The 15,410-nt window shown below is 45.4% G+C and overlaps 1 protein-coding gene across 2 annotated transcripts in view; it reads right to left on the bottom strand.

Annotated features, from left to right (window-relative positions):
- Positions 1 to 346: 346 nt before the first annotated feature.
- The window catches only part of znf592 (zinc finger protein 592), a 154,569-nt gene continuing 139,505 nt past the window's right edge, over positions 347 to 15,410 (bottom strand). The window contains exons 9-11 of one of the 2 annotated variants that reach the window (XR_013495692.1): positions 8,985 to 9,120; positions 1,671 to 6,988; positions 347 to 1,580 (exon numbers count right to left, since the gene is read on the bottom strand). Coding sequence is in view for 1 of the 2 variants with exons in the window: in XM_078200174.1 (XP_078056300.1) it covers positions 6,500 to 6,988; positions 8,985 to 9,120 (625 nt within the window). In the remaining variant the exon portion in view is untranslated. Of the gene's footprint in view, positions 1,581 to 1,611; positions 6,989 to 8,984; positions 9,121 to 15,410 lie in introns of those variants that run through there. The other variant, XM_078200174.1, reaches the window with a different exon arrangement.

The raw sequence follows: 15,410 nt of genomic DNA, 5'->3' as shown, positions 1-15,410 counted from the left end.
AAATACATTCATACCTACAGATCTTAGATTTTGCAGTATTAAGGGCACCCACAATAAAGTAGAATATTGTATTCTGCATGGCATAATATCTCTGAGCATAGAAAACAATACATCTTCTGACTTACCGTGGTTAGCCCTGCTGCCTCACAGTGCCAGGGACCCGGGTTCGATTCCCGGTTTGGGTCACTGTGCGGAGTTTGCACGTTCTCCTGTGTCTGTGTGGGTTTCTTCCGGGTGCTCCGGTTTCCTCCCACAGTCGGGAAGACGTGCTGGTTAGGAGCATTGGCCGTGCTAAATTCTCCCTCAGTGTACCCGAACAGGCGCCGGAGTGTGGGGACTAGGGGATTTTCACAATAACTTGTGGCACTAATAAATAAACTTTAAACTCATTGCCACTGGATAGTTTCTCTGTATGAGATAAATATTTAGAGGGCTGATTGCACACCGAGATAAAGATAACAGACTGAACAAGAGGCTATTAAAAATTCACTTTCTGTTCCTTTTATTTGAAATATTAAGTAAACATAATAGGAAGGCACAGAGGCCGATACAGATTAAATAGAGAGGTGATGGCTTGGGGTGGGGAAAATCCCTGATAACATGTAGATCTATCCTTAGCAAACTACACAGGTTACCTTGCAAAATGTTTCTCTACATGCTACTATACACATTTATCAAAAAGTACAAATGTCTGTATATGCTGTATAAAAAACATTGAAGTAAGGAAGTGAACAGAGCTGAATCCTGTAAGATAAATATTTTAAATTATTTCATCTGTAAATAATAGGGCTGCATTCCGACTCAAAAATATTAAGAGATAGACTCCAGACTCCAATCGATGTACAATAATTAAAACCCCCCTCAATATCCAGCTCCCAGTGTTTACCCATTTCGCCAACATAGCAAACACAAGCTAACCTCCTCGTCGGAGCAAGTAAGTCCCTGCCCATAGCCCGAGGACGCAACTCAGCAAGAACTGTACTATGTGGATGAAGAAGAAATCAAAAATGAATCTTTCTGGTAGTGGAGAGTGCGGCTCTTGATACGGTTCATGCTTGGAGTCTGGGGTGTACCCTTTTAAGTGTAATATAACATCACGTGAACACAACAGCGTAAGGTAGTATAGCACTTAAATAGGAAGTTCACGTGAAAATTTTAGTCAATATGACTACAATTAAATATAAATCTCCAAAGTAATTTATAAAATTGAGTAATATGGGAGATACATTTTTCTTTAAAGAAATTAATCTTATAAAATTTAAGTAAGATACAGTACAGTGGTCATTTAAGCAGGGAATTACACTAGTTCTTTTTTAAAAATTATTTTAAAATACTTTATTTGGTCCTCCTGTAAATTACGTTAGTGCCATTCAGGTGGGTACCAGAAAGAACGGCAGTGCAGGAGCCAGATAATGAGCATCCTTCCGAGTGGCACTGCCCATTTACAAAGGAAAGACTGGCACAGACTCTGACTCAATCCCATACATTCTACAGGGTCTGCTTCAAAAGAACAAGTGGACAGAGAGGAATGTGTCACTAGTCCCAGGGTAAGGTGGGGAAGGGGACCTTTCTGTAAGTCACTTCAGAGCGCGGCTGAAGCCACTTGATGGAAGCGGAGGGGAAGCGAGGGATGCTTCCATCAAGCGGCTTCAGCCGCGCTCTGAAGTGACTTACAGAAAGGTCAGTGGGGTGACCGGACATTGTCCTGAAACCTTCGTTTTAAATGGGCAAGGAGAGAGGCTGAGAAAAAAAAAATCCAATGCACAAACCGACAAGACCCCCCCTTTATACTTCCTGTAACCTGGGAAGAGGGAAAGCGGTTGAGAAGGGAAAACATCAGTCAGCTTGCCGTGTTGTTGGCGAGGACACTGCCGTCTTATTTGGTGCCCAAATCTCCACTCAACAATAAGAACCCCACTTGAGATTAAATAAATTCGCCACATGAGAGATCTGCAAGATCTCGAGAACCTTGCTGTACCTTAAAAACCTGCTTTCAGCCGAATGTAAGTGCCAGCTAACTGGTGATGTATGGATTTGATAGTGTGGTTGAAAGGAGTGTGTCAGTCAGTGGCCATCGAGTTCAGTGACCTGCACATGTCTCTGGTCGCCAGCACCAGAGTTAGACCTTTATTTTGCAAATGCGAAATGAGCTTCTTTAGCACACAGAATGCAACCATCGCACACAATTGGACTTGGCATTAGTGGAAATTAGTGGAATAGTGAAAACCCAATGTCAAAATTAATTTCTGTCCTGATCAATTATTGAAAAGAAATCTATTTCGTGCTTTAGTAGCTTCCCCGATGATTCCCTTCAACAGGGTGATGAGTAACAGTTAATTTTGTAGTTGCGACTGATCACAGTTTATGGAAAATCTCAGCACTGGAGACCATGCAGCCTAACAAGGCTGACATTTCGCACCTTACATCTCAATGGAACAGTTAGCAATTCAAAACACCTGGCTGACATTGACTATATTTGGACCAATTTGGAACCTCGGCGTGGCACACTCTTCACCTCAAACCAGGGTCCGCGTGGAATGCAACACTAATAAATCCAATAAAATCTAATAAAAACCCGGGGTGGGATTTTCCAGCCTCGCCCATCCCAAAACCGTAAAATCCCGCCCGAGGTAAACGGACCTTTCCATTTTCCGCCCCTCACCCGCTCCGATTCCCGTGGCGGGTGGGGCGGTAAAATTCCGGCCCTGAATTCTGTCAGGTCTTTGTATTTTTCCAGCACTTGATGCACAGGATAGTTCCGTAGACTTGACCAATCAACCCTAGTGACGTCAGGCAGACAATGGCATATTCCTGGAAGGCGACAATGAAATTACAACCCTGGGGTCATTCAGTCATTCGAACTGCACATTCACGTGACACAATGAGAAAAAAAAGTAAATCAAAATTCCCCCCTCCAGCATAATTTGGGGGTTAACAATCGAGAGGAAGTCCCCGATTTCAGAAAGTTCCATTTTGGGTGGCCTGGAGGCACAGTGGTTAGCACTGCTGCCTCACAGCGCTAGGGATCCGAGTTCGATTCCTGGCTTGGGTCACTGTCTGTGTGGAGTTTGCACGTTCTCCCCGTGTCTGCGTGGGTTTCCTCCGAGTGCTCTGGTTTCCTCCCACACTCCAAAGATGTGCCGGTTACGTGGATTGGCCATGCTAAATTGCCCCTTAATGTCAGGGGGACTAGCTAGGGTAAATGTATGGCGTTATGGGGATAGGGCCTGGGTGGGATTGTGGCCGGTGCAGTCTCGATGGGCCAAATGGCCTCCTTCTGCACTGTGGGGATTCTATGGATTTCTACAGAACTGAAATGGTGACATTTTCAGTTTGTCCTCAGTGAACAAAGATCAATAGCAGTCAGGTCTTTCCAATTCCAATATGCAGTGTTTATTTGTTGTCTAAACACTCTTGAGTGTTACACGACTAGCTTTCCCTCTCATTCGGAGCAGTGCCCGCTTTGGGAATTTTCAGGCAAGTACAAGCAGTAGCAGTGGAGGGATTTTCTTATGAGGGAAGGTTGAGTAGGTTGGGCCTGTACTCATTGGAGTTTAGAAGAATGAGAGGTGACCTTATGAGACATATTGGATTCTCAGGGGGCTTGACAGGGTCGTTGCTGAGAGGTTGTTACCCCATGTGGGAGAGTCTAGGACCAGAGCGCACAGTCTCAGAGTGAGGGCTACCTATTTAAGACAGAGATGTGGAGGAATTTCTTCTCTCGGGGGTAGTGAATCTATTGAATTCTTTACTGCAGAGGGCTGTACAGGGTGGGTTGTTCAGTATGTTCAAGGGTGAGATAGACAGACTTTTAATCAGTAAGGGAATCAAGGGCAACAAAGACAGAAAATGCTGGAAACTCTCAGCAGGTCTGACAGCATCTGTGTAGAGGGAATAGAGCCAATGTTTTTGAGTCTGGATGACCCTTCGTCAAATGCTGTAAGACTTGCTGAGATTTTCCAGCATTTTCTGTTTTTGTTTCAGATTCCAGCATCCCCAGTATTTTGCTTTCACCTTAGGGATTGGGATAAAGTAGGAAAGGACTAGAATACAAGAGCAGGGATGTACATCTGACGCTGTATATGGCTCTGGTCAGACCCCATTTGGAGTATTGTGAGCAGTTTTGGGTCCCATATCTAAGGAAGGATGTGTTGGCCTTGGAAGGGGTCCAGAGGAGGCTCACAAGAATGATCCCTGGAATGAAGAGCTTGTCATATGAGGAACGGTTGGGGATTCTGGGTCTGTATTCGTTGGAGTTCAGAAGGATGAGGGGGGGGGGAACTTATTGAAACTTATAGGATACTGTGAGGCCTGGATAGAGTGGACGTGGAGAGGATGTTTCCACTAGTAGGAAAAACTAGAACCAGAGGGCACAACCTCAGGCTAAAGGGACGATCCTTTAAAACAGATATGAGGAGGGATTTCTTCAGCCAGAGTGGTGAATCTGTGGAACTCTGCCGCAGAAGGCCTTGGAGGCCGGGTCATTGAGTGTCTTTAAGACCGAGATAGTTAAGTTCTTGATTAATAAGGGGATCAGGAGTTATGGGCAAAAGGCAGGAGAATGGGGATGAGAAGAAAAAGTCAGCCATGATTGAATGGTGGAGCAGACTCGATGGGCCGAGTGGCCTAATTCTGCTCCTGTGTCTTATGAAAGTGGAGCTGAGGGTTATATCAGATCAGCCATGATCTCATTGAATGGCAGAGCAGACTCGATGGGCCGAATAGACTACTTCTGCTCCTACATTTTATGGTCAGTTCTGTGGAGGGTACCTGGTTCTTTTCAGGAGCTTTGGGGCAGAATGCTGCACTAGCACGGCTTCCCCATCCTCCCCGCCAAGACAGTGCTCTGTTACCCTCTCCACTGAGATACTCGCAGAGGGGAAAGAAAAATAATGGGTGCGGGTTTGTTTTAATCCTGTGATGGGGTTGGTGCCCCGGCTGACTTGCTCTATCGCTCCTCCTTTCCTTGGAACGATGAACGGGGGGGTGGGGGGGGGTTACCAATAAATTCTTTACGTAGTATTAGAAGTGGAATGTGGAGTTCTCTGTCACAAACCATTCTTCAAGCAGTGCCCACCAAACATTTTAAAAGGGAGAATCAAGATAGTGAAATAAAGGAGATTGGGTAAAAAGCAGGATGATTAGGTTAGGCGGCGCAGACACAGGAAAACACAGTAGACGTAATGGGCCAAAGAGTCTGTTTCCGTGGTGTAAATCTACGATTCTTATTTTGCTGTACAAATGCCAAAGTGTGTGGGTTTTACGAAACTGTAACATAGACAAATAGTGATGAAATCTCATCGAGCAATCCAAAACGTCATTGTCTGCACAGACGCCAGAAAGAGGAGGAAGTTATCAAGCAAGGTGATAACTTTTAAGAGGGACATTTGCAACCGTGCACCTCACTCGCCTGCTGGGAAGGAACATAATCCTGTCGCACCGTGGTATTTATCAGAACCAGCCCCCAGTGACTGGACAAGCCACTGCATTATTCAGATTTTGGGAGCAATGCTTTACACATACAGAGGTTGCGCACTGGAACCACAGGATTTAAGGAAGCTGGAGGTGTGATTTCTAAGCGGGGTTTTGTGCCTTACTCCGGTCACCCAGTTTCAAGCATTACCATGCAAACAGTTGAAGGTACGTGCTGGGGATACGGTCGGAGCGGAACATCGAGGGGTGCTTTGTCAGCAAGCCAACAGGTGGAAACTAAACCCCCAAAACAAGTGACAAAGCAAAAGGAGGAAAAGCGTTATCCCGAAGATCGCCACTCCCAACAGAACACACAAAAGAGAGGACAATTGCATCACGGGTGATTGCCGAGCTTTACTCTCGGAATAATCTGCCCACTTACTTCTAAATAAGGGATGGGAAGACAAAGATAGTTAAAATAAGCTACTTCATGTTGTGGCGCCTTATTGCATGCATATTAAACCTCAGTTTTTCATTCTAAAAAGGGAGCATCCATTCGCTTTGAGCCACTTAATTTGCTCAAAAAGCCAAACACAGAACCTGATAACTCCCAACTTTGACCTAACAGGAAGCAATCCAGAAGCACTAGGACACGGTTCTGTTTCTGTAATCTGAGAGACTCTGAGACCTGGGAGCAGGCCAGAGACACGCGAGTGCAAAACCACATAACAGGTAAAAAATGGGTCACAGACGCTGGAGGGTGTTCAGGGCTGGAGGGTGCAGAAAGCATCTTTGGCTTGCTTTCCCTGTCAGCTTCTGCTTGTGCATTGGGTTGTAAAAAATATAAAAGCTGCTGTTTTGATACCAGCAAGAAAAAGGACAAAGAAGCTAGTGTTTGCAGGATGGTGGTTCCTGAAGCAACACTTGTGGACCTTTAAGAGAGTAGGGAGAAGCTTTGAATGAGTACCACTTCCGTTTGCTTACTAATATGTTGCTGTGTTCTGTATCAATGAATGCAGGTTTGTCTCTGGGGTCACAGCAGACCCATTCAGAAGGATTAAAAAGGATCCCCTTAGTGTCAGCGCAGTCAATGCACTGGTCCTCCATTCTGCTTCGATAGTATAAACCTCATCCCATGAGTCCGAACGTGAGCATTCAATGCTGTCTCACTGTCAAAAACGTCTTTGCAGACTCGGCACTGTAGATCTACGTCTTCCTCCGAGGTGGTGTTTGACTCCCTGTTGTGCTCATCCTGTCCGTTTTCACTAACCACGTCGGCTGCTTGGGGCTTCTCAGGTTGCTTGAGTTTGTGGACGATGTAGAGGTGCCTGTTCAGGGAGAGCGGGGATGTATAGCAGAGCCCACACTGTGAACACTGGAAGGTTGAACCGTCAGACTTGTGCTGAGGTATGTGTTCCTGGAAGTCAGCTTTGCTCTTGGTCATGTAGCCACATATGGAACATCTGTACTGCTTGAACACTGTGACCTTCAGTCTCTTGGGAAGCGACGCTATGGTGCTGGAGTCGGGCAGCTCACCCACCTCACGGTCACTCGCCATTCGTTTCCCAGGCAAGTCCTCCACAAAACAAAAAATAATTCGTTATTTTAAGAGCATCTCTGGATACTCTTCTATTAAGCTGAACTTTCCTTACACCTTAACTGTGACAGTGACACTACATTCTGCACCCTCTCCTTTCCTTCTCTATGAACAGTATGCTTTGTCTCTATAGCGCGCAAGGAACAATTCTTTTCACTCTATCCCAATACACGTAACAATAATACATCAAACCAAATATATAGTGCGCAAGAAACAATACTTTTCACTGTATCCCAATACATGTGACAATAATAAATCAAATTGTTATAGACTGTAAAATGCGATTCTTTTTTTCTAGATGATTCATTTTGGGCATTGTTGCTGTGTGATTATGAAGGAAGTTTGGAATGTCAGGATGGTGGGAGAGTTGGGGGGTGCGTTCTCAGAGGTAATGGTGTTCCCATTCACCCTCCAGCCCTTGTCCTTCTTGGTGATGGAGGTTGTGGGTTAGGGAGGTGGTGTCAATGCTATGGACAGTGGATACAGCACAGCCTATAGGTGGCACACACTGTGGATAGATCGCTGCGTTCCAACGACCCCCTTATAAAGGCAAAGTATAAAAGATAGTCTTTTTAAAAAAATGATTAATAAACAGAGCAATGCATTGTTTTGTAAACCCTGCGGCTTTGTTTACTATTAAACAATAATTTTTGCCCAATGTTGCATCTTTTTTGTAACTCCGTAATTTGGAGGCAATGAGGTGTAGAGTGGCATCATCTAATGCAGTGTGCTCAAATGCCATTTACGCAGGAGGTGGTCTAATAAAGCAATGCGCCCCAGCAGGGTTCCTCAAAGTCCCAAACTCAGTATCAGAATGCTCAGACTGATAAAAGATCAGAGCTTCTCCAGTGGTTATATTTAAATGTCCTGTTAGCTCCTGCTTCACATAACCAGCCAGCCACAATCCCTCTGCTTTCAGTCAACTAAAGCTCTGCAAAAAGCAGAATCAATAAGTAAAGTTTATTTATTAGTGTCACAAGTAAGGCTTACATTAACACTGCAATGAAGTTACTGTGAAATTCCCCGAGTCACCACACTCCGGCATCTGTTCGGGGGTTGGTGCACCCTAACCAGCACGTCTTTCCGACTGTGGGAAGAAACCGGAGCACTCGGAGGAAACCCACGCCGACACGGGGAGAACGTGCAAACTCCACACGGACAAACTCCCACTCCTGACATTTTTATTTCTCCATTACAATTTTGTCTTTTAAAAAGCGTTTAGACAGTTACATGGGTAAGATGGGTATAGAGGGATATGGGCCAAATGCGGGCAATTGGAAGTGGCTTAGGGGTTTAAAAAAAAAGGGCGGCATGGACAAGTTGGGCCAAAGGGCCTGTTTCCATGCTGTAAACCTCTATGACTCTATGACAGTGGCCCAAGCCGGGAATCGAGCCCAGGTCCCGGCGCTGTAAGGCAGCAGTGCCACACAGTGCCATCCTAGTTAAATAGTTATTTTCAAAAGGGGATTGGTTAAATACTTAAAGCAGAAATATGCAGGGCTTTGCGAAAACTAACCGGATAGCTCTTACAAATGGCAGCACAGACATGATGGGTCAAATGGCCTTGGTGTACTGTATCATCCTAGAAAATGTATGAAGCCTGATGGGTGGAATCGCTGATCCCTTTATTTCTGGGACCTATTCTGTATTTTGTTCCCATTGGGAAGTGTTCAAACAGTAGCTCATGCCAGATTAGACCGTCAGGACCTGGAAATCCAGTCCTCGAAACCCAGACAACCTAACTCATGCCTTATTTACTGCTCTGTCCTCCCCACCAATCCCACAAGGGTGCCGGGACACTGCATACTGCTGATTTCCACGTCTCCCGCTGTGAAGCGTCTCACTGCCGGCTTCGAACAGCTCCGTCTGACGCCGGGAATACCAGCATCCACCCACATCCCACCAGCTTCCCACTGAGCACAAAATTGGGTACCACCTTAAAACAACATCCAGAAAGAGGGAGGGGAAGGCTCACCACTGTTGTGTCTGTCTCCCCGTGCGCAGCTTTCGGCATCTGGCTGAAGTCTGGGTTCTTGATGCCGTGCATAAGGTTGATATGTTTCTCCAACATGAAGCGCTTGGCAAAAAAGTGCTTTTCGTCCGTGCAATACCTGGAAACAATGAGAGGAATTGTGAATACAAGACCAATACTGGGCAGCTAGCTCCCACCATTAACAACATAAGGAGGTGAACCCATCAAAATACCGTCAATGCCAATTTTCTTTCTTCAGCTGGCTAACTGTATAAGGCTTTCAAGGCGTACAATGTATATGGTCATAAGAGTCAGAGAGATTTACAGCATAGAAACAGGCCCTTCGGCCCAGCTTGTCCATGCCGCCCTTTTTTCTAAACCCCTAAGCTAGTTCCAATTGCCCCCATTTGGCCCATATCCTTCAATACCCATCTTAAGCATGTAACTGTCTAAACGCTTTTTAAAAGACAAAATTGTGCACACCTCTACTACTACCTCTGGAAGCTTGTTCCAGACACTCACCACCCTCTGTGTGAAAAAATTGCCCCTCTGGACCCTTTTGCATCTCTCCCCTCTCACCTTAAACCTATGCCCTCTAGTTTTAGACTCCCCTACCTTTGGGAAAAGATATTGACTATCTAGCTGATCTATGCCCCTCATTATTTTATAGACCTCTATAAGGTCACCCCTCAGCCTCCTACGCTCCAGAGAAAAAAGTCCCAGTCTATCCAGCCTCTCCTTATAACTCAAACCATCAAGTCCCGGGAGCATCCTAGTAAATCTCTTCTGCACTCTTTCCAGTTTAATAATATCCTTTCTGTTTTGATCAACCTGTTCTGATTCACGTTGGTGTGAGTGGAAGCCAACATGGAGGGGTGGCACAGTAGCACAGTGGTTAGCACTGCTGCTTCACAGCTCTAGGGACCTGGGTTCGATTCCCGGCTCGGGTCACTGCCTGTGTGGAGTTTGCACATTCTCCTCGTGTCTGCGTGGGTTTCCTCCGGGTGTTCCGGTTTCCTCCCACAGTCCAAAGATGTGCGGGTTAGGTTGATAGACCATGATAAAATTGCCCCTTAGTGTCCTGAGATGTGTAGGTTAGAGGGATTAGTGGTTAAAATATGTAGGGATATGGGGGTAGGGCCTGGGTGGGATTGTGGTTGGTGCAGACTCGATGGGCCGAATGGCCTCTTCCTGCACTGTAGGGTTCTATGATTTCTATGATGAAGGGATAGTCCATTCGATGGGCTGAGTGGCCTAATTCTGCTCCTATGTCTTGTGGTCTTATGGTTTATGTTAGACAGCCATGTTACTAGTCCTTTCTGTCTGGCCAAGCCCGCTGACTCATTCCTGAACCAACAGCACTTGTGCTGCTGTTCTATGTTTCTCTCTGGCCACAGGGTTCCGGGTAAATATTCAATAGCTCCGAGTAAACCGAATGTCAGAACTTGTACTGAAAGTATGGAATTCCTTCTGGGAAAGGTCACAGACGTGAAACGTTAACTCTCTCTCTCTCTCCACAGATGCTGCCAGACCTGCTGAGTATTTCAAGCAATTTCTGTTTTTATTTCGGATTTCCAGAGTCCACAGTATATTGCTTGTGTGTGGATTGTCCTATTCTGTAAAATACAGTCACCTACATACTAATGCTCTGTTAGCCTTGTAAGTATTTCCTTGTTAGTATAGTGATTAGTAACCTCCCCGTCACGCGGAAGACCGGGGTTCAATTCCCCGATGGGGAGCTGCCAAGTTTCATGACAACGCGGCGGGAGTGAGTGTTTTAGGGGTGGCACGGTGACACAGTGGTTAGCACTGCTGCCTCACAGCGCCAGGGACCCGTGTTCGATTCTGCCCTTGGGTCACTGTCTGTGCGGAGTCTGTATGTTCTCCCCGTGTCTGCGTGGGTTTCCGCCAGGTGCTCCGCTTTCCTCCCAGTCCAAAGATGTGCGGGTTAGGTGGATTGGCCGTGTTAAATTGCCCCTTAGTGTCAGGGGGACGAGCTAGGGTAAATGCATGGGGTTATGGGGATAGGGCCTGGGTGGGATTGCGGTCGGTGCAGACTCAATGGGCCGAATGGCCTCCTTCTGTAGGGATTCTATCCACGACAGAAAAGAGATCCTTTCCTTTAACAACTTCAGGCTATTTGGTCAGGAGTTCCCCTCCTGTCACCCATACCTTGTAGTTATTGTCTTGCTCTCAGCCACACTTGACTGATGAAGACAAGAGACAGGAGAAACATAGAAACTAGAAGCAGGAGGAGGCCATTCGGCACTTCGAGCCTGTTCTGCCATTCATCTTGAGCGTGGTTGATCATTGAATTCAGTATCCAAATCCCCCTTCCTCCCATATCCCTTAATCCTTTAGTCCCAAGAGCTATATCTAATTTCTTCTTGAAATCAGACAATGCTTTGGCCTCAACTACATTCTGTGATAATGAATTCCACACATTCACCACCTTCTGAGTGAAGAAGTTTCTCCTCACCCCAGTGCTAAAAGGTTTACCCCTTATCCTCAAACTATGACCCCTAGTTCTGGACTCCCCCACCATTGGAAACATTCTTTCTGAATCTACCCTGTCTAACCCTGTTAGAATTTTATAAATTTCGATGAAATCCTCTCTCACTCTTTTAAACTCCAGTGAGTATAATCCTAACCGACTTAGTCTCTCCTCATATGACAGACCTGCCATCCCAGGAATCAGCCTGGTGAACCTTTGCTGTACTCCCTCTATAGCAAGGACATCCTTCCTCTGATAAGGTCACCAAAACTGCACACAATCTCCAGGTGTGGCCTCACCAATGTCCTATACAATTGCAGCAAAACATCCCTATCCCTATACTCAAATCCTCTTGCTATGAAGGCCAACATATCATTTGCCTTCCTTGCTGCCTGCTGTACCTGCGCGCTTACTTTCAGCGACTGATGCACGAGGACACCAAGGTCTCGCTGAGAATCCGCCTCTCTCAATTCACACCCATTCAAGTAATAATCTGTCTTCCTATTATTGCTACCAAAGTGGATAACCTCACATTTATCCACATTATAGAGCATCTGCCATGCAGATACCCACACACTCAGCCTGTCCAAATCATGCTGAAGCATCTCTGCATCCTCCTCACAGCTCACCCTCGCACCTAACTTTGTATCATGGGAAATTTGAAGATAATACATTCAGTTCTCTCTTCCAAATCATTAATATACAATGTGAACAGTTGGGGTCCTAGCACAGATCCCTGCGGAACCCCACTAGTCACTGGCTGCCAATCAAAAAAAGACCCATTTATGCCAACTCTTTGCTTCCTATCTGCTAACCAGCTTTCTATCCATCTCAAGACATTACCTGCAATCCCATGAGCTTAACTTTACATTGTAGTCTATTATGTGAGACCTTGTCAAAAGCTTCCTGAAAGTCTAAATAAACCACATCCACTGATACTCCTCAGTAAATTCTACTCATTACATCCTCAAAAAATTCCAATAGATACGTCAAGCATGATTTCCCTTTTGTAAATCCATGCTGACTTTGTTTGATTATACCACTGCCTTTCAAATGCCAAGTTATGAAATCCTTGATAATAGACTTCTAGCAACTTCCCCAGTACCGACGTTAGGCTCACTGGTCTATAGTTCCCTGTTTTCTGTCTATCTCCCTTTTTGAATAGTGAGCTTACATTAGCTACCCTCCAATCTGTAGGAACTATTCCAGAGTCCAAAGAATTTTGGAAAATAACCACCAATGGATCTACTATTTCCAGGGCCACTTCCTTAAGTATTCTGGGATGAAGATTATCAGGACCTGGAGATTTATCCACCTTCAATCCCATCAATTTTCCCCAAAACCATTTCTCTACTAATGCTGACTTCCTTCAGCTCCTCACTAAAACATGTTTCTCTCAGCACTTCTGGCACATTATTCACGTCTACCTTTGTGAAGACTGAAGCAAAGTACAAATTTAATTCCTCAGCCATTTCTTTATTCCCCGTTATGAATTCTCCCGTTTCTGACTTTAAGGGGCCTACATTTGTTATCTTTTTCTCTTTACATATCTATAGAAACTTTTAGTCAGTTTTTATGTTCCCTGCTAGCTTTCATACTCTGTTTTCCCTTTCTTTATCAATCCCTTGGTCCTCCTTCGCTGAATTTTAAACTGCTCCCAATCCTCAGGCCTATTGCTTTTTCTTGCCAATTTGTATGCTTCTCCCTTGAATCTGACACTATCTCTAATTGCCCTCGTAAACCATGGTTTGGCCACAATTCTCTCACCACCCTTGTGCCAAACAGGAATAAACAACTTCTGGAGTTCACCCATTTGTTCTTTAAATGCCTGCCATTGTCTGTCCATTGTCTTTCCTTTCAGCAATGTTTCCCAGTCCGTCATGGCCAATTCATGCCTCAAATCATCATACTTAAAAACTATGAGAAAGGAAATTAGAGAATGTAAATAAGGTCAGCAAGTTGTCAGAAGGCTAGAAGCTATGCTGTTTGTAAGGAAAAACAAAGAAAAAAGGGAAGCTATCCATGTGGACGTTCAGCTGGTGCATTTACGACAGCCTCCTCATTTACTCAGCCTTCAACTTGCAAGTAAATTATATAAATGTACTGGAGACGGACAATTAGAGAAGATTGAGAGGAGAGATTTGATAGAAAATAGGTGCAGGAGTAGGCCATTCGGCCCTTCGAGCCTGCTCCACCATTCAATATGATCATGGCTGATCATGCACTTTCGGTATCCCACTTTCTCTCCATACCCCTTGATCCCTTTAGCCACAAGGGCCACGATAGAGGAGTTCAAAATCATGGGGAACATGCCCCTCTCTACATCAATGAGGATGAAGTAGAAAGGGTCGAGAGCTTCAAGTTTTTAGGTGTCCAGATCACCAACAACCTGTCCTGGCCCCCCCATGCCGACACTATAGTTAAGAAAGCCCACCAACGTCTCTACTTGCTCAGAAGACGAAGGAAATTTGGCTTGTCAGCTACGACTCTCACCAACTTTTACAGATGCACCATAGAAAGCATTCTTTCTGGTTGTATCACAGCTTGGTATGGCTCCTGCTCTGCCCAAGACTGCAAGGAACTACAAAAGATCGTGAATGTAGCCCAATCCATCATGCAAACCAGCCTCCCATCCATTGAGTCTGTCTACACTTCCCACTACCTCGGCAAAGCAGCCAGCATAATTAAGGTCACCACACACCCTGGACATTCTCTCTTCCACCTTCTTCCTTCGGGAAAAAGATACAAAAGTCTGAGGACACGCACCAACCGACTCAAGAACAGCTTCTTCCCTGCTGCTGTCAAGACTTTTGAATGGACTTGCCTCGCATTAAGTTGATCTTTCTCTACACCCTAGCTATGACTGTAACACTACATTCTGCACTCTCTCGCTTCCTTCTCTATGAACGGTATGTTTTGTCTGTATAGCGCTCAAGAAACAACACTTTTCACTGTATGTTAATACACGTGACAATAATAAATCAAATCAAAATCATGAACATATATCACGCTGTAACTATATCCTCCAATCAATGAAACCTTTTTAAAAAAAATAAAAGCAGGAAATGTTGGCAGTCAGCAGGTGTGGCACCATGGGACAGCATTTATAGCATTCAGTTTTAGGATGCTAGTGTCACAACCCTAATTGTCCTTGAGAAGGTGGTGACGAGCTGCCTCTTGAACTGCTACAGTCCCTGAGGTGTAGGTACACCCACAGTGCTGTTAGGGAAGGAGTTCCAGGATTTTGACCCAGCGATAGTGAATGAACAGTGATATATTTCCAAGTTAGGATGGTGTGTAGTTTGGAGGGGAACTTCTAGATGGCGTTGTTTACAGAGGCAGTTTCTATAATAAATGTAGATGCAATAACTTACACCATAAGATATAGCAGCAGAATTAGGCCATTCGGCCCATCGAGTCTGCTCCGCCATTCAATCATGGCTGATACGTTTCTCAACCCCATTCTCCCACCTTTACCCTGTAACCTTTGATCCCCTTACCAATCAAGAACCTAGCTATCTTGTCTTAAATATACTCAATGACCCGGCCTCCACAGCCTTCTGTGGCATTCAATTCCCCAGATCCACCACCCTCTGGCTGAAGAAATTCCTTCTCATCTTGGTTCTAAAGGGATGTCCCTTTACTCTGAGGCTGCGCCCTTGGGTCTTAGTCCCTCCTACTAACGGAAACAGGCCTGTCAGTATTCTGTAAGTTTCAGTGGGGTTTCCCCCTTATACTTCTAAAAAAGGATGGTATATTGTACTTTAAAATTACTGGGTGGGATTTTTACACCCCCCCCCCCCCACCCCAACCCTGAGCCGTGGTGTGTGTTGCAGTGGGGGAGGCAGCGCGCCATTGCTTCTGGTCCCGCCGCAGTCAATGGGGTTTGCACCCTCTGCCACTGGAAAATCCCACACAATGTTTGTGTGTCTGGC

This window comes from Mustelus asterias, chromosome 29, assembly GCF_964213995.1.
Source record: "Mustelus asterias chromosome 29, sMusAst1.hap1.1, whole genome shotgun sequence".
Taxonomy (NCBI): domain Eukaryota; kingdom Metazoa; phylum Chordata; class Chondrichthyes; order Carcharhiniformes; family Triakidae; genus Mustelus; species Mustelus asterias.
This window is presented reverse-complemented; position numbering and strand designations above follow the sequence as displayed.